The 19,373-nt window shown below is 39.8% G+C and overlaps 6 protein-coding genes across 6 annotated transcripts; 4 read left to right on the forward strand and 2 right to left on the reverse strand.

Moving 5' to 3' along the window:
• Nucleotides 1-122: 122 nt before the first annotated feature.
• On the forward strand, nt 123-496 carry RO3G_09076 (uncharacterized protein; the record flags this gene model as incomplete). The annotated part of the gene is made up of 2 exons (XM_067663661.1): nt 123-380; nt 470-496. The coding sequence occupies 2 exons, from the start codon at nt 123-125 to the stop codon at nt 494-496; spliced, it is 285 nt and encodes a 94-aa protein (XP_067519762.1).
• A 2,434-nt stretch (nt 497-2,930) lies between these two features.
• RO3G_09077 (uncharacterized protein) lies at nt 2,931-4,380 on the reverse strand (the record flags this gene model as incomplete). Its single annotated transcript, XM_067663662.1, has 3 exons — nt 2,931-2,952; nt 3,110-4,167; nt 4,255-4,380. The coding sequence occupies 3 exons, from the start codon at nt 4,378-4,380 to the stop codon at nt 2,931-2,933; spliced, it is 1,206 nt and encodes a 401-aa protein (XP_067519763.1).
• A 1,806-nt stretch (nt 4,381-6,186) lies between these two features.
• RO3G_09078 (uncharacterized protein) lies at nt 6,187-6,529 on the forward strand (the record flags this gene model as incomplete). The annotated part of the gene is made up of 2 exons (XM_067663663.1): nt 6,187-6,240; nt 6,305-6,529. The coding sequence occupies 2 exons, from the start codon at nt 6,187-6,189 to the stop codon at nt 6,527-6,529; spliced, it is 279 nt and encodes a 92-aa protein (XP_067519764.1).
• Nucleotides 6,530-9,840: 3,311 nt separating this feature from the next.
• RO3G_09079 (uncharacterized protein) lies at nt 9,841-12,277 on the forward strand (the record flags this gene model as incomplete). The annotated part of the gene is made up of 3 exons (XM_067663664.1): nt 9,841-10,054; nt 10,114-10,212; nt 10,299-12,277. 3 exons carry the CDS (start codon nt 9,841-9,843, stop codon nt 12,275-12,277), a joined length of 2,292 nt encoding a protein of 763 aa, XP_067519765.1.
• A 588-nt stretch (nt 12,278-12,865) lies between these two features.
• Nucleotides 12,866-16,068, forward strand: RO3G_09080 (uncharacterized protein; the record flags this gene model as incomplete). The annotated part of the gene is made up of 3 exons (XM_067663665.1): nt 12,866-13,418; nt 13,470-14,310; nt 14,358-16,068. The coding sequence occupies 3 exons, from the start codon at nt 12,866-12,868 to the stop codon at nt 16,066-16,068; spliced, it is 3,105 nt and encodes a 1,034-aa protein (XP_067519766.1).
• A 356-nt stretch (nt 16,069-16,424) lies between these two features.
• RO3G_09081 (uncharacterized protein) lies at nt 16,425-18,355 on the reverse strand (the record flags this gene model as incomplete). The annotated part of the gene is made up of 7 exons (XM_067663666.1): nt 16,425-16,429; nt 16,503-17,609; nt 17,736-17,819; nt 17,870-17,954; nt 18,001-18,084; nt 18,130-18,179; nt 18,313-18,355. The coding sequence occupies 7 exons, from the start codon at nt 18,353-18,355 to the stop codon at nt 16,425-16,427; spliced, it is 1,458 nt and encodes a 485-aa protein (XP_067519767.1).
• Nucleotides 18,356-19,373: the final 1,018 nt, after the last annotated feature.

Genomic DNA, 19,373 nt, shown 5'->3' on the forward strand with positions numbered 1-19,373 from the left:
CAATAACCATCTATTGCAGCAGCCACATGATGAGTGTTTTTTGATTTATCATTTGCCCTATTAGCAAACAGATGCTTTGACTGACAACAATATATAAAATGTTGTCCTCTTCATCTATCAACATGTCTCAATACCTTTTTGTTCAGAGAAGTGCTCCTGACTATGCTAATGAACCTTTGGACAATATCCAGACGACATGGAACTTGACGCTTGGTATTCCAATATTGCTATTAATCATGTCTGTTGGCTCAAACACCAGAACTTATGTTAATAAAATACATACTACTGCTGTTTCCCATATGTCCAAAGAGGCATTGAAAGCTTGTTTGTTGCCAAAGGAGACGTGTTGCTTCATATCTGAGTACGATAAAACAAAAACGGTAAAGAAAGGAGTAATCAACGTGTCAATACTGAAGACTTACCTTCTGGTGAAGCGTTTGAATTAAATAAAGTAACTGCTTAAAAAAAGGAGAGCAACAAAGAAATCTTCCATTAAGTCTTTTTTAAGTTGCTAAAAATTGTGACCGCTGCAACAGATGATTGTTTAAAGAGATTTTTTCTTTTGACCGGCCGGAAGAAAAAGTTGGTTCAGAAAGCGTTATTTGCATACTGTGCATAAGGAACGAGATGCGAGCTGTGTCAGGGTACTTATTTGAATGTATTGTTTAAACAAGTGACATTCTAAAGGATTTTGGCGGCCTTTATAAGCTGAAGGATCATAATTGTGATCACCTGCGTTTGTACACCGGATACATGTTTTAGGCTTTCCTTTTCTTTTAACTAATGCTGAACTGCTAGAAGAAGGGATTTATGTGGCATTTGAAAGCTGTGATGGTAAGACTTCAATGGGTGAGGCTGTTATATTAAAGGGCTGATAAGCCGTACAGTTAGTAGAGGTAAAGTATAGACTGTAGATGCTGCTGCTGCTGGAGCAACTGGCATAATGATATCATTGTTACTACATAAATGATTTTTCTGAAAATGTCAGTAATTGTGTTGGTTGAGAATGCTGTACTTCAAGACGATTAACGGGATGACAGAATTTTCGACGGCCGACATCGGTTGTGCATTTACGACTTCTTTTCATACACGTTTATCTCTATATTGAATGCAATTGTGGTAAGAAGAATGTAAATGGTAATGCGTTTTATGAAATAATTTGATATCTGTTTGGTTTTCTGTTGAATTACAGTGGCCTGACCAAATGATGCAGATTCATTCCCAGTTGGTTTCTTTGTTTGTGAATTTTATATTTTTGTCAAGTATCCCTTTGAACTTTTTACGTTCTTTGCGAGTATGGATAGGAGCAACAGCAAAATTAATATTCTGGAGTAATGCAAGGTAGTCATATGAAGGTTTTCGGCTTTGTTCATCTTTACTGAAGGCTTAAGTGCAAATCCTCTCTACATTTGTTGAACATGAATACGTAATAATGTTATAGTCAGAAGAATCGGTCGTTGCATAGGAATCCATTCTGTATTCATTCACTAAATCAAGTTGAATTTGGAATATGTCAAAAGTCTCGTTTCTATCTTTATACGAAAGTGCGGTTCCATCAGGGTCATGGTAAGTGCCCTTAAATGAGTGACTAAGTTACACCTTTAATTGTACTCCAAGGATCGTGATGACAGCAAATTTATGCGCCACATAATTACAACCAACAAAACTGTTCCAATTGTGCTACACAGCACTAATATTTCAACTCGCAATACGATTGCAATAAGTGTTCTCAATCTAGAAGAATAAGCAGACTTGATTGTAAAGTTTGAAGCCTGCTGCAAAGCATTAGCTCGCCCTCGATGTGAAAGTAAGGGTGTCTTTCGGCGCAGTGATAACGCTAAGGCTGAGCTCTACTAAAGACTTTTTGCTGCAACTATGAAATCCATTGTCCATTCTTTTTTTTCTGCTTCTTTGCAAATATCTTCCATAGTGAGAGCATAGAAATTTTCAGATCTTCTCAGGAAACTTCGACTCATTCATTGAATCCAAACATGGAAGATGTCCAAACGCTATTAAGTATGATCCAACGCCTCATCAACTAGTTTGCAGCTACCAAATCTGAAATTGAACAACTATGTGCCACCACCGTATAATTATAAAATCAATTAAGTAATGAATGCTCACCCTCAAGACAATTTGCACCAACCCAGGCAACGAACGTCCCATCTTCACTTGATTTCCCCACACTCACTACAGTTTCCATACCATGACATGGCCCCGATCAGGTTCGCCATATTAAAGCGAAACCAATGCATAAACAACAATAAAGATGCCATCAGTGTCAATAACCTGCCGCAAGGTTTTTATAACCACCATTTGAAAACCAAAAATTTCAGTATCTTTACCTCCCTACGAAGGCTAAAGTACCTATTGGACAACTTCGCTCTCGACAACGTAAGTTAAACATCGACAACAATCGCATTTTGGATATCCACTACCCAGACCGTAATGGTATGGTTCTCCTAGTATACAACGGTTATTCAGATGAACGAAGACCCCAATTAAAGAGATCCAAATTTATCTTAAAGGACAACTCTGACTCCTGTGATCCTAAAACTCTATGTGACTCTAAGTATGCCAATGCTACAGATGAAGAACGGACCGGTCTTGTTTTCATGCTCATTGCGATCGAATAGAATGTGCACTGCCATTCGTCCGTCCCTCCGTTAACTTTACGGTTGCTCGCTATTTCCATACCAAAGGCTGGATTAGAAAACAGATCTCACAGGAGACACTTTCTTGGACTCTTTATAAGAAAATTTGATAGCTCACAAAAGGTCATTTGGAGACAAAGACCGAAACTCCCCGATGTTTAAATTGCTCGTGAGGGAGCATGATTTGGTGTTTTATCAGTTTGTGTATCTATGGATTTGCTTTGATTGTTTACCAACATCTGATAATATAAAAAAAAAAAAAATCTATGGCCCATTTTAGGAAAGGGGTGGGGGGAAACTAATTTTAATCAATTAAATATAAGAATAAATAATTTACATAAAGGCATTCGCCAGGTTATCTACATTGAATAGATCCATTTTCAAGATCTTTAAAAATAAAACAGGTTATTAAAGATGAAAACAAGTCTTTTTTTTTTATGTCTCTTTTTGCTTACCTAACGACTGGAGGTTCTAAATTCAGGTTTTCCCAAACCATCTTGTAAAAGAGTGTACCGCTTTTCAAACGACCCACGACCCAGCTTTCGACCACGATACCACCAAAGAGTGGCAAGAGACCAACACCTTGCTTTTTACCAAATGTGACCATCATAGCATCGTATTTCTTTTTATATCTGCCTTTCAATTTATCATCGTTCAAGAGTGCCAATTGCAGCAGATTCTTTACTAAAGGTGGAACGTGATCCTTGATACGGTAGCCGTGTTTGGTTTCGCTAAAATCAGCTGCATCACCAATCACAAAGACATGCGATAGCTCTGGATGATCGACTTGAAAGGTAGGCCTGACCTTGATGTAACCACTCTCGCTAAGGATAGAGTTGCCGATTGTGCTATTCTTTAACCACTCTGTCTGGGGTCGATCACCAAAGGCAACGAGGACAAGATCGATGCCGGTCAGTGTCTTGCCTAGCTTGGTCTTGACAATGCCTTGCTCGGGTTGGTACATGGAACCCTTGGGATCATGACCAGGAGATGTCTCGATTCGGTCATTCAGGATCACCTTTACGTTATTTCTTTGCAAGAGAGCAAGTCCCCTTTCGGACAGTTTGACGTTGGTCGTGGATGAACTGAACAAGCGATTGTTTGAGTGGATCAAAGTGATCTCCTTGTCCTCATATGCATCACGAATTTCTCCAGTCAATTCGAATCCCACCGGTCCACCACCGACGATCAAGATGGATTTGGCTGATTGGATTCTCTGTCGGGTTTGATGAAGGTCGTTTCGGATATCCTCAATGTCGGTTGCAAGGGATTGCGCAGGAGGATGACGCTTTGTGCCGGTAGCAAGTATCAAGTAATCAAAGGGGATGGATGAACCAAAGCCTTGGACCTTACGATCAAGCACAATGTGGTTCTTTTCAAACTGGACAGCTGATGCTTGAATAACACGGTGCTTATCAGATTTAAACAAGTTGGTATAAGGGACCAAGATTTGTTGATCCCAATCGATTACAGCCGAACGAAGGCCTGCGATAGCATGATAAAAGTGTGTTTTCTAAATGGTAAAAGTATTGAATATTGGTACTGGTATGTAGTATGTGGTATGTGGCATGGGGATATATTTGCTTTGTGATAATCTAACCTTTTCAATAAGGATAATACGGTACTGAGAATCATTTGATCTAGTAAGCTCTTTCTCAAGTACATTTGCTGTTTCTACACCAGCAAAGCCACCACCAACGATAACAATGTTTTTTTCTTGAATCATTTTTTTAATGAAGAAATGATAAAGATGAAGGAGTAACAAAGATATATATATATATATATATATAAAACTGTAGTTTAATTTTATATAGTTTGTAAGAGGCCGCGGTCAGCATAGCATTTCTACTTGTATTACTAATTGATTAGAAATATTTAGTCATGTCTCACCTAAGCGAGGTTTCAGTGTTATTTCTAATGATCTGGAGGTTATCACCCATTAAAAACATGAGTTCCAAAGACTGATCCTCCTCAAAATCCAATTCATACAAAATGAAACTGAATTTCATTTCTTTTTTTTTTTTATTGCTACATGTTACTCAAAAAAAAAAAAAGGAAGGAGTGGGGAATTTCGGAGCAAATTAATAGTAATAAAGTCACATAGAAAGAATAGCATTGTTATCTGAGTGAAGGAGGAAACAGTTGGCTTTCTGACTAGTTTAGTTCATCCTGTTCAGTGATCTATTGCTTGCTATCGTCTCGGATATCTTGAACTGAATACACTTTGCCAGTGAAACCTCTAAATTCATGCTACACATGATTCAGATAAAGTACGAACCTGAATGCTGCTGGCAATGATAGATGTATTAAAGCATCGATCCTTATCCTCTTTCGTTTATGCATCTTCATCATCCAAAGCAAGTGGTCAGTTTGTAAGTTGTGATAGCAACATGAAAGCAGTGAGCGGGCAGCAATGGTACTACAATTGATAAAGCAGTGCTATATCCCAACGTATTTTAAACATCGTTCATGTTCAATTTACAAGAAATCAGAGTAGTGAATGCTTTACAAAGATTTATTACATTCTTTTCTCTATTATTTGGTCATAACTAATTCCATTCCTTTAACTCAGTGCAAGTTGTTTTGATATAGTTCCTGATGCAATGAGGCATAAATGAAAAATAGACCAGTTTAAGAAATAGGTATAAGCAGACTAGGAGCAGATCTTCAGACTAAATTTATTCATATTAGATCTACAATTATAATTATTTTAAATGTAGTATCGCTAAAAGATGTTTTCAGTAATATGCTAAGACTTTCAATATATTTAAAAAAGAAAACATTGAACTGTTTTAACTCATTTTGTGAAAAAAAAGGGGGGTAAATGTGTGAGTTTTTACTAACTGTATTTGTATTTCACTCCTTCAAGCCCTTAGAAAACATGAAAAGCAACAAACATTGGAAGCAAGTAGAAGAGATTGTCATAAATTCTTGTGAAAAAAAAAAAAAAAAAAAAAAATCTTGATAGTCGCGATGTAGATTTTGCTGAAAGCTTTTTCCGTTTTTGCATTTTACTGCTTAAAAAGCCAAACCTTCATGAAAGGTTAAAAACAAGTGAATGCAATTTCAATCGGTTTTTCATCTGGCCAGCAGTGGAGGTTGCTGTTGATTCGGTTTCTTGCTCTTATTTACTGCTTATGCCTATCGAATATAAATCAGACACATGTATTTTGGATGATGAGAACAATGCAATATCAGTTCTCGAAACATCTGGCAAGTTCATGCTCGATAACAACTCAAAATACGGATATAATCACGCAAAATGTACGTTTGGAGCCTTGAGCATCTTGAATGCTACTTTTAAGAAATATTTTGGGTCAAGAGAGGTCACAGGTTTTCAATTGAGAAATTCCGTTTATCCATGCCAGACGTAAGTGTCTTTTACCCACATTTTTTCTTCAAAGATAATAGTCACTCAAACGCAATTGAAATAATTTTATTAGGCGACATGCTGTATTTATGGTCGTTAGAGCTTTGTTCCTCCAAATTATATACATCTAAAAAGACATTTAAGTGCGTTATCCCAGCAAAGATGACAGATGTAAAAGACATACTTGCTTTGGGAAACTTGATTTGGTTGTATAAGGTGAGTCAAGCATGGAGGAGATGGATGGTTTTATAGAGTCAAGCTAACCTTTTTAAATATACAGAAAGAGCTAGAGAAGACGGTCAAGACTCTCAGAAAAATGAAAAATGAATACAACTCTTACGAGTTTGAGAGAATGCTTGGATCTGGTGATGCTCGTAAATCACTATCCAAAATGGTAAACAATGAGATACAAAGACCTCTTCAAGGAGCAGGCTTTGGAGCCTTATTGCCTAAAGAGAAAGACAATGACGAGAGTGTAGTTACATTTATAAAAGCAGAGGACTAAGAAGTAATAAACAATTAACAAATCAATAAAACAACCCTTTGAGCATGTATATCAGATATTAAATGGCCATCTCTTTACATTTTATTTTCATGCACAAGTGCTGTTTAAGCCCAATTTAAAAGCTCAGTTGTTTTAGCTGTCGTTTCATATTGAACATAACCATCATTTATTTCCATATTCATATGTGTGATAGGAACGTTGTTTGGATTTGACTGAGATTAATTCATTACGATAAGTTTTAGTAATAATGTAAAGTAATTTTTGTTGTTTTTATCAAATACAATGATAAATAGAACAAGAAGAAAACATCAAAATTTACAGTTTGCCAACTCGAGAAGTCATCCTTAAAGCCAAAGACTCGAGTCGGGCAATGGATACGTTTATTCGAAAGTAAGACTTATAGAATTCCAAATTCTAGGGTTATTTTCTCTTTCGAGTAGAAGTACTTTTTCAAAATGATTAAAACATCAATAAGTATATGTAACTCTAATCGTGCAAGAGGTATGTTTGGAGCCTTGGCCATTTCAAATGCTGCCTTTATTACTAATTGAGTCTAGGAAATATAAGGACAATAAGGCGACAGTTTCGTCTTTGAAGTAGCGTGTTCTTTTACAAAAATCTGCACCAAAGCTACTACGAAAATAAGAATGTCCAAATAATGAGAGATCAACTTTGTTTTGTTGTCAGAAGCACAACTATAAGAAAAGTGACAACTAGAGCAAGAGAAGAGCTGAAAAGGTGTTCGTTGCCTGCTTGAAAAAAGTTTATACCATCTGATCTCATTGAATCTTATTTGAGTCAAAGAAATGTCCCATAGAATCAAAAGTAGTTGGATGTACATGGTACTACCAACCAAGAGGGCTGCTGACGGTAGGCAACATCAGATGTTATAGCACTGATGTAACTGTACAACTGAAGACGTTTATATCAGAGCAAGGATAGCCCCCTCCCAAGTCACAACACTGGTTGCTTGGGCATACTAACTCTAAGCTTTTCAAATCCTTCGGCAAAGAGAGGGTACTCCAGGGCCTTTTTATCGGCCAAGTCTCATCTTATAACGATGCTAATATTAAATCATTAAAATAGATGGAATTATTGTTTCCTTCCTTCGAATACTGATTGATGATGAAAAAGCAGAAATTTCAAGTAATTGTAAATAATTACTTGAAGAATACTTTTTTTTGTATGCTTAGATAATTATGCGAGTTTGGTGATGTGTTTCAAAGAATGAATCACAAAGATGATTAATGGTATAACTGAGAATTGAGTCAGAAAACGATTCATTCCAAAAAGATTATTTCAAAGGAACACTAAAAGCAAACAACTTGTGTCATTTGTGCTTTTAGTAACCATCTCAATTGTTTATCAATAACAACACATCTTCTTGATAAAAGGATGCTTATTGTACTGAATCAAACACGTACAACATATTGTTAATGGTCAATGATACAACTTGTTAAAGAATACAATCATTTCAACAAAATTATCTCTAATGAGACCAAAATAATATGGTTCTAACTGATTTTGATATGATTCAATACGATATTGGCAACAAAAGAGTATTCTTACAGTATATCAATCCAAACAGCCTTCTTGCTATAGTAACAACTAAAGCAGAAGGGGGCCTTTTTCCTGAAATCCTTTTAAAAAGAATCAAAGCTGACAATGTAATCATAGTATTTAAAATAACTCTGGTTGTAGTACATGTTTATACACTCTTTATTGTAGGACCAACAACTTTGATACCTGATCTTGTGTGCTTTTCTCATGCTCTTTTCATGTCCCAATGGTACAATAATATCTTGATTTAAAGACTTTAGCAACAGCGGATACCTCAATCTGCCCACAGCCAAACATTACCTTACAACTAAAAAGATGACTACTAGCAACAACTTATTGACTCAGTGTAAGTTTTATAAAGACACCGATTAGTGTGTTTATCAATTACACTTTGTTATCAAAATAAAATCGAGGCTTCACAGTTAAATTAAAAATAAACTATATTTTCACGATGGGAAAACTTGCAGAGATAAATCAACATCAATCATGTTAAAGGTGTTCATTTTCCGCTTGATTTGTTACTAAAGACATTGAGGAGACGTACAAACTAATTTTCAAAGGGAAAGAAAGACAAGTTTGAAGACTGCTCAAAATTGAATGTATTCCAACTTTTCGTCTAGATACTGTTTGATTTTTAATGAAATTCGGTCTAGAGTCTTTTATGAAAATTATATTCTTGGCTCTGAAATTGTGACAATGAATCCACTTTACAAATTCGTGATGTTAACTGTATAGTTTAACAAAAGACTGTTTTAAATTATAAACCTTTTTTTTTTTTCATAAAGGAAAAATGTCTTGGCGAGGTTCTTCATTTTCTTGCAAGGGAAATCATATATCTTTTATTGAATCGTGGTCTTCATCCTCCCTATTTTATGCTGTTAAATGGATTGCTTTTTGATTGGGAGCTTAGTCCTTCTCCTTGTGCTACCTATTGAAATCCCTTGCTGTAGTGCCGATTGGATCATAAAATAATACCGCAATGCACTTTACTAGACATGCTTTGGGAGAGAGGGTTTTGTTGATTAACTTGCAGTAGGGATAAATTATTTGAAATCGCACAACAATGAAAAAAAAATTTTTTTTTGATCTATAAATTTTTTTTTTTGCTAGTTTAAGACAAAAATATGCTAATCAATGAGTGTGAATATGTATTTTTTTTTTCCCTTTTTTGTAATCTATTCTTTATTATATGTTAAGCATTCCCCTTCTTTTTTTTTTCGCTTAATTATGTCACGTAGCTTGATAAAGTAAAATGTAAGAAGGATTGGAGCATTGAAAAAATAAATACAAAAAAAAAAAACAGCAAGTTGATGTCATTTCGTGGAAATGAAACTAATGGTGTATGATAATAAGCCTTCTTTGTTATCGTTTTACCTCCAAAAAAAAAAAAAAAAAAATTAAATTTCGAAATCAGCTTTACAGAAATGCTATCATGTGTCTATATTAAAAGTGTAACCTACTTTCTGTATGTTTACTACTATTTGACAGATGTGAAGTAAACAACCAGTGATCAATACTTTTGATCTAAAGTGTTCCTTGCTTTGTTAATCATTTCAATTGATATTCTCTTATTCATTGTCTGGGTTGAAAAATAGTATTTTAGTTGGTGAGGAAGTAAAAGGCTTATATCATTATTTAAGCAGCATAAAAAACCCTTTTTTTTTTCTTTTTTCTTTTCCCTTATTCTATCCTCAATCTATCCTCCTTCTTCCTTTGTTTAATTTCTTTCTTTTTTTTATATATAAATCAACATGACGATTCTCTATGTTGATATGTTACCACCAAGGTACACTGATCAATTCAAATATTTCACCAAAAAATTGCCTCATCAAGCTCGATTTTACTTTCAAAACATGTTTCCAATCGTTCACTGGTTACCAAAATACAATTGGATTTGGTTCTTTGGTGATCTGACAGCTGCCATCACGGTTGGAACACTTGTCATTCCACAAAGTTTGGCTTATGGTAAAATGAAATTTATAATTCAAGGAGATTCATTAGATGACTAAACTTTTTTTTTATAGCTAAAATTGCAAATCTTCCAGCTGTGTATGGACTTTATACTAGTTTTATCGGTGTTGTTGTGTATCCCTTATTTGGTACTTCAAAAGACATAAGCATAGGTAATTTAGAAAAAAAAAAATTAGAAAAGAAAAAAACAAAAGAAATTGAAATTGATCACTATTTCTTTCTTTTTTTGGTTTCACAGGAACAAGTGCCATCATATCTTTACTTGTGGGTCAAATAATAGCAAAATTTGTAAACACACCACAATACCTTTCTGGAGAATGGACAATGTCAGATGCAGCCACATTACTTGCTCTCTTTTCCGGTTTTATCACCTTAGCCATTGGATTACTGCGTCTGGGCTCACTCTTTCATTTCATTTGTCAGCCGGCGGTTGCTGGGTTTATGGCTGGCAGTGGCTTAACGATTATCATCAACCAATTCAGCAAAATCTTTGGGATCACTGGCATCAACACCTCGGAGGCTCCTTACCTTGTCTTTGGAAAGACCCTGGCCAACTTGAACCGAACCACGGTCAATGCTGCCTTTGGTTTGACGTCGTTAGTTTATCTTTATACCGTAAAGTACCTATCGCAATACTTGATGCGTCGATACCCACAACAGGCTCGTCTGATCTTTTTCTTCAACACAAGCCGAAGCATCATTGTCCTCGTGTTCAGCACGTTGATCTGCTTCATGATTCACCGTTTTGGTCAGTTTGAAACAAGCCCCTTTCAGATCATTGGCAACGTGCCTGCAGGATTTGGACAGATCGGGCCACCTACGATCAAGATGGATCTTGTGGGTTACCTTGGCACGGACCTGATCGGTATCGTCGTCCTACTCGTGATGGAACACGGTGCGATTTCTTCTAGTCTGGGCAAACTATCCGATTATAAGGTCGACATGAGTCAAGAGGTGTTTACCATCGGCCTGGCCAACATCTTTGGCTCTTTCTTTGGTGCCTATCCTGGCACGGGTGCCTTTTCACGTACGGCGGTCATGTCCAAGTCAGGTACCCGTACGCCCCTGACGAGTTTCTTTGTCGGAGCTATTGTGATCTTGTGTATCTATGTCTTTACCCCCGCATTCACCTATATTCCAAATGCTTCTCTGGCGGCCATCATTGCGCATGCCGTCTCTGACCTCATCTCTGGTCCCTCGGTGTGGAAAAAGTTTTGGGACCTGCACCCGATGGAGCTCTTGGTGTTTGCTTCGGCCTACATCATCTCTCTCTTCACCCGAATTGACATCAGCGTCTATGTGCCCGTGGCCCTCTCCCTCGTGTTTCAGCTCTATCAGACCGCTCGACCCAAATATGCCTTTTTGGGAAGTTTAACAGCCCGTACAGCAGACGACGATGGCACCTATTTCCCGATGGATCATCCTGTCCTTCACCCTCACTTGGGACCCATCGATCCATCCGTGATTTGCTTTCAACCACAGGAAAGCATCGTGTTTCAGAATGCCTCCTTCCTGTTTGAGAAATTGACAGATCAAGTCAAACAGACCACCGGACAGGGTAAACCGATGGCAAAGAAAGTAGGCGATCGACCCTGGAACAGTGCACGATCGATGGCAGAAGATCAAAGACCGGTGCTTCGGGCCATCGTCCTTGACCTCTCGGGTGTTCATCAGATGGATTACACTGGCATGGAATACCTGATGGACGCCGCGGTCTTGATCGAGAGGTACAGTGGCCATCGGGTGCGCTGGTACATCATTCCCGGTTACTCGCCTGCCGTCCGTAAATGTCTGCTGCTGGCTGGCTTTGGTACCCAACGTCGCGATGCCAGGCTGCCTGGAAAATTCCTATCGGACCTTTCGGCCACACACTCGAGTACCGAAAGTCAAAATAGCACACAAAAGCAAGACGAAAAGGGCTTTGAGGAAGCGGTGATTGAGCAGGTGGATGGCAGCAAGCGAGGTTTCATGTCCTTGAAATTCTTGAAGACTTCAGAGAGCCGCACAAGCACCTCACTGGCCATCCAAGGCCACTCTTCTTCATCCAGGCCCCAGGATACGCCTGAGGTGACATTCGTTCAAGATGTTTTTCCCTATCTCTTTTCATCCGTTCATCTCGCTGTCAAGTCTGCTCTGGCGCAAAAAGTGTTGGATGAGCAAGAAGAAGAGGAATCAGAGACGATCAGTGTGATATCGGATAGAGACATGGGCCATTAATTTGTACATATCTACTTTAGACTCCCCCCCTATTTTTTTTGTATTTATATTTATTGATTAAAAACATACACTGATTCTGTATAAAGTCTTTTGGGACTACCTTCTTCCGACCCGAAAGGCAGGCGTAGGGGGGTAAACACGGAAACAGTGTACGCCACAATCGTACAAGGCTAGCCTGAAAAATGAGTCAAGTACGATGAGGTTTTGTTTTGAAGCGGCTAAAGGTTATTTTTGAACATTGAACTTGAGTTACACATTCAGCATGAATCAATTCATATTTTACATATGCCAATCATGTCCAATGTAACTATAATAAGAAAAAGAAGGAAATGGAAGGTACTTAAAAAAGATGGTTTTAAAAAAATTTAGCGTACACCAATTAAGGGTTCGTCTAATTTGAGAAATAAATACACTTGAAAAAAAAAAAAACTAGAGAAAAAATCAGGCCACTTTGATTATGAAAAAAATAGCTGCGGGGGTGAAAAAGCCAAGTTGATTCCTAAATAAAGTAATGGAGAGTAACAAATAAGAAAAAAGGAACTTGAATTTTTTTTATTTTTTTCTTTCTTTCTTTCGTTTTTAAAAATCATGGAAACCTTTGCACCTTTTCCAGTTGATTTTTTAGCAGACAATAATAATAATGCTGCTTTGAATGAAGAGGATCCTTATTTTTCACTTTCACAATTTGATTTTGAATTACAACAACAAGCACAGGCTGCTCTTCAACAACAAGAATCATGGCAGGATTTTGATAAATATTTATCATTAGACACAGACAATAGTAATCAGCTCTTGATGAATCAACCCATGTTGATGAACAATACCTTTAATGACCCTTCTTTACTTTATGCGCCTTTAAATGAAATAATACCAACTCAGCAAAACTACTTGAAGAAATCAACAGTGGATGGCCATGTGGTAAAGCAAGAGTATGAAACTCCAGAGTCATTACCTTATTCACCTCCTGTTGTTCAGCAAGACAACTTACCTAACGATGATCCAAATGCAGCAAGCACGACCAGTAATCAATCTCCGAAATTAACCAATACCACCACTCCAAGTATGAACACTTCCTCAACACCGATTGTGACTCCACCTAATGACAGCATTGATTTCTTGAATTGGACAAATTTAGAGCAAGGTAAACAGACATGAATAACAAAAGGATTTCCTATTTATATTTCGACCCTAGGCAAAGTACCCATTCAACGTCTGAAGCAAACCAATTCAGTAAACACAGCCAGCCACAACCACCTCTTCAACCCTTCGTCTTCTCCAAGCGCCCCAAGCGGAGGACGTCAGCAGAAGAAGACGGCACACAACGCGATCGAACGTCGATACCGCAACAATATCAACGACCGGATTGCCGAGCTCAAGAACGCCGTGCCCGCTTTGCTGTATGCCAAAGTGAAGGACAATAGCCGGAAGAGAAAGAACGACGAAGAAGACGATGGTGAGGACGGCGAAGAATACCTGGATGGCGTCGCGGTCGCGACCAAGTTGAACAAGGCGACCATCTTGCGCAAGGCGACAGAGTACATCAACCACCTCAAAAAGACGGGTGAGGATGTGAAGCAAGAGAACGAGATCTTGCAAAGAATCCTCAGCCAGCTGCCCGGCGGTCCTGACATCCTCCAACGCTATCATCTACAAAAGAAGCAAAGAGAAAAGGAACTGCACCGACAGCAACTGCTCGAACGTGAGTTTCAAAAGCAGCAAGAACAGCAGCGTAAGGCCGCGAATCGAAAGCGGGCGAGATACAGTCGAACCCATCCTGAGGCCATGGACGAATACGAATCTTCTTCTTCCTCTCCCGATCCTCTCACGCCTCCTACGGTGACCAGTCGGGTGTTTATGGCCATGTTCATGGCCATCACGCTCTTTTCCACATCTCCCTTGACAACTGGCCCGAAAAACGGTTCAGAACATCATCATGTCTCTCGCACGCATGATGCTTTGAATGACAAGCAGCATCTCAACTCTCCCCCGGCGCCTTCTTTTCTTGCCTCGCTCTTTCAATTCGACAGTACTTGGTAAAATGACGTTTGTCGATTGCAAACAGAAACTAACGTGTCAATAGGACGGCGATAAGAACCTGTATCTTCATCGTCTTTATCTTACAGCTCGTCTGTCCCCTCCTTCGATCCTATCTGTTCGATACCTCCTTCAAGCTCAAACGGGTGAATCGAGCCAGACGATTCAGCGCTCATCCGGTGAGTCGCAAAGAGTTAGGACACATGACGCCCGGCGACCTCAAATGCCGACAGATGTACGCCATCCTGAACCGTTCCGACCGACTGCTACCCCACAACGCGATCTCGACCTTCCTCTGCTTGCTGAAAGAGATGGTTCGTCTGCTGGCTCACCACAGCATGGGCTATGACGTCTTGTATCAGGATCTGTCGACCGAAGAAGAATGGACACAGGCGTTTCGATGGATCAAGCTGAACGAGACGCTTTGTCTCGGTCGTTATGTCTCTCGTCTGACCATGATCTTTGCCAGCCTGAGGATGATCAACCTCGTCGATCTCCTGGATGAAGAAGACGCCCAGGTGGACCAGATCCACGCGCGAGCCTATGCGACTGCGGCCATCCAGATGGCCATCGCCATCCCTCAACGTGGCTTGGCAGACAAGATCTCAAACTATTTCTGGCGACTGGCGATGCACCACATCAAAAAGGAAGAGAATGAGGAAGAGAATGAGGAGTGGATGCTTTCCTTGACCTGGTTACAACCCCATCAGCAAACCGACTGGCTGAAGCACATGCCTCAGACCCGTGCTTGGTCCGAGACGATCGAGATCTTGCAGAACCAGACCGGCTTGAGTTCCAAGGGACACGGGCTCTCGATTTCTTACAGTGCGCCCGTCACGGTCCCGGTGGCCATCCTGTCCACCCTTCACCTGCTGGACTGTCTTCATGTTCAATTCCAACAGCTGATTGCCATCATGGCCTCTCGAGGTCCTCGTGAAGAAGACGAGGACGAGGAGGAAGACGAAGAGAGCCTGAGGGAGGAGGAAGACGAACTGGACGAGACTGAATTTGTCAACCTGATGCACTTGACCGAGCCCCGGCAGACGACCGTGCAAGACCCCGATCAGCCACGATCGGCCTATTGGTTGGCCGCGGTGGGTGCTGTGCTGGAGGGCGTGTGGAAAGACAAGACGGACGAGGTCGAGGGCGGGTTGGCTGCTTTGATCCGCCGGGTGCCTCGCTCGATGACCTCCAACCTGGCCCAAAAGTCAGATGCGAACCGGTTGGATGAACTGATCAAGAAGAGCATGACCCATACCCTCCTTGGCTCTGTGATGCTCAAGAGCCCAGAGATCGAAAAGCGACAGCAAGGCCTGGCCGAGTTGAAAAGCGCCGAAGCGATCCGTCCAGAGCTCGTCAGGCTGCAATCCAAGTTGCATGTCAGTGAAAAGCGTCATGATTTGGAATCCACCGTGCTCTCCCTGGCTGATTTTGCTGTGTCCTTTGTCGGGATCGAATCCTGGTTGATCGCGATGGAGCTCAAGGGCCAGGACGTGGCCGAGATCGAAGACGTGGTCAAAGAGAGCGCGTTGTCCTTGAGAAGAATGCTCCGTTACCCTTACTTGAAGGCGATGCGAGAATCCAAAGACATCTTGGAAAGATTGACAGAGCTCTGTAACTTTATCGATCATCAACATCCAGCCGACACGGACTCTGGTTGTGATCTAGTAGAAGATCATCACTCGATTGATGATAGTCATGAACTGTTGGTGAAAAGAGCAAAGAAAGCCCAAGCCATCCTTCACGGCTCTTTTTAAAACACCCCATCTTCATTTACTCATTCAACAAGAAACATCATTTCATCTATACACATCTTATCTATCTACGTAATAAAAATTCCCCTTTTTTTTTTTATTTATTTATTCTTCTTCATGCGTACTAAGCACCGCCTGGAAATCCGTCGTTCGAATCACATTTTTTAAATGCAGCAAGTTCAGAATCTTTTGTCCAATCCATCGATAGGCCTGATCGTTCTCTGCCAAGGGTTGCATGTCCACGCAGAATAAACCGGACAGGTTTTCGAATCGACAGATCTCGATCGTGAACTGAATCGGCTCACCCGAGTCCAGGTCGGGATGACCGTAGATGGCCTCGGTCGACTGTCGGGTACAGACTAATCTGGCACCTGACGGAGGGTCTACGTCGATCCCAAGCACACGCAAGATCTTGGTGATCTCCTGCAAGACTTCACTGGGCGCTTTTGACGTGAGGGCGGATCGGTTCAGGTCGCCGGTGTGTGTCCTGAGCTGGGTGGCAAGTGCGTCGGGTGCTTGGCTCTCGAGATCCGTGGGACGGTCGGGCGAGGTCTTGTCTTTGTGCGTCTTGTGTTTGATCCAAGAGAGGAGGTTGGTGCTCTTGGTCCGTTTGGGTAAAACCTGAGGGCGTGCTGGCCCTCGCTCGCCTTGGCCCTCTTCCTTTTTGCTCTTGCGGTGAAAGAGCTTGGCTCGAAGGGAGGAGCTGATGGATTGGGATAGCTTGGGTTCGGATCGTTTGGATGGCCTCACGACTTTTTCTTTGGTTTCCTCGGTTGCTTGGACAGGCGCGATCGGGATCGTGTCTGCCTGGCTTTCTTTGGGTTTCGTGACAGGATCAGAGGGTGGTTGGGGAGTGCTGTGGCCCACCTCAGGCTCGTTCTCGGCTCGTTCCTCTCTCTCGGGCTTTTCGACGACGACGGCGACTGATTCTTGAGAGAATTGGTCTTTGGTGTGATTGAAGCAGGTATAAGAGTAAGAGAGGGAAGAAGGTGAACTGGATTCGCTACTGCTGTGATGATGGCTACTGTAGTAACTTGAGCAATAATCATTCTTGATCAAATCAGGCGAGGTACCCTTCAACAGGATCTCTTTCATCCTCTCTGCTTCCATCTCGAGCTCTGACACGGTCTTTTTGAAAAGGTTGGCGTATTCGTGTAACCAAGGATGTGCCATGACAGTCTCGATTGTACACCGATTGGATGGATCTGGTACGAGCATTTTCCCAATGATGTCTTGTGCTTCAAAAGAAATTCGGCTGGGATACTTGGGTTTATTGACCATGATGTATCGATACAGTCGACCGATATTATCATTTGGATTCTTTGTGTCATCATCAAAGGGTAAATAACCACAGAGCATGGCATATAAAATGACACCGCTTGACCAAATATCGGTTGCTTTTCCAGAATATGAATTACCCGTCATGACAAGTTCAGGGGCAGCATAACAAGGAGAACCACAGGATGTGGACATTGAATCACCTGTGGCAGGTGAAAATTGATTGGCAAATCCAAAATCAGTGACAATCAAATTTCCGTGACAATCTAGAAGCAAGTTCTCCTGTAGATGAATATAAGACTTTGTTTTTTAAAGAAAAAAAAAAAAAAAAAGAAAACTTGCAAGTTTTAAATCTCGATGCACAATATTTTTTTGGTGCATGTAGTGAATACTGCTTATCAATTGAGAAAACAGTCGACGTGCTTCATCTTCTTGCAAGAATTTTTGCTTGTAAATGTATTCGAATAGCTCGCCACCTGAAAAGGGAACAGTAATTAGATGATGCGTTGAATGCAAAGTAGATTACCTTCGGCGTATTCTAACACGATACCAATACAGCTCTCTGTTTCATTCACTGTGAGCAATTTTACAATGTATGGATGATTGAGTGTCTATTGGATGAATAAGGATCGTTACGATTCTTGTCGTTCATTTTACTTTTAAAATTTCAATTTCCATGCGAATTTTATCCAACTGAGTTAAAGAATCAATGTCCTCTTTCTTTACCAGTTTGACAGCTACCTAAGACACATGTTATCATCCATCCTCTTGTTCTCTTTTGCTTACCTTTTGATCTGTCTCTACATGTTTACCCATCTTTACTTTTCCAAATTCACCTACACCCAATGTTTTCAATAGTAAAAATGGACCTAATCTAGCACTTGTTTTTCGTTTAGGTAAATCATGATTTGATTTATCTTTTTTGTATCAGTCATTTCCATCTTGTTATTTATTATTATTATTTTTTACCCATCGGGATCATATCACAAGAATGGCTTATAATAACAGACATTTATTTACACAAGAAAAGAAGAAGGAAAAGAAAAAGATTTTTTTTGCCCCCTCCCTTTCTAACCTTTTTTTATTCAATAGGCCGGTTTTTTTTTTTTTTTTTTTTTTTTTTTTTTTTTTTTTTTTTTTTTTTTTTTTTAGAGTTTGCAATACACAAAACAATAACAAAAAAAAAAGAGATAAAAAAAGAAGCTTGTTCTTGTCCCTCCTTGTTTATAATCTATCAATGATAAACTTACAATTATTTCTGCCAAAAGAATCCCATTTATAGTAAAATGTATACAACTTTCTTTTCTGTCCTAAACGTTACACTCATCTCATTTCGTACCTTTCACCGGAGACTCATTTTTGTGTTCTGAGGATGTAGATGAGTAAAGATCATCTTGTCTGAACAGCACTCTTTGCTTCTCTTTTGATTCACTGTAAATAAAATCAAGATTATGTAGGATTATCAACAAACATTCAACTCTTCTTGAATGTTGCATGGAGTTCACCTTTCAATTTTGTGTTCACTGTCATCTTCAGTGGATGAAAAGCAGCAGAATAAACCCTGTTCATCTTGCTTTTTTATTTGATCATTTATAAAACCTTTCTTTAGTAAACTACAGATGCTTGTCATTGAGATGTTTTTGAAAACAGAGAGGGGGTCTCAAGGGGTTCATTTTCTCGTTATCTACTTTTATGTTTATGAAAAGAAACAGGATGCCTATCGAATGTGTACCTGGCTTTATCGCCTCAACTATAAATCACCACAGACAATCTTTGGTTCACAACAAATAAACTCGGGTTGGATCCACTTTTCCTTATTAAGCATCACTCTATGCACTGTGACATGACCTATCTTGCTTTATGTCTGGAATTTCTTCATCTTTTATTTACAAACATCATCTTATTGATATCAAAGCCTTCACTAAACACACCCTCTTCATCACCCAAAGAGCCACATGCTTTCGGTGGTTGATATCAACCATCGTTCTGAATCTTCTCTCAACATCACTTGCAACGTTGTATCAACCAAG

The sequence above is a fragment of the Rhizopus delemar genome, genomic scaffold (assembly GCF_000149305.1).
Source record: "Rhizopus delemar RA 99-880 supercont3.6 genomic scaffold, whole genome shotgun sequence".
Lineage (NCBI taxonomy): Eukaryota > Fungi > Mucoromycota > Mucoromycetes > Mucorales > Rhizopodaceae > Rhizopus > Rhizopus delemar.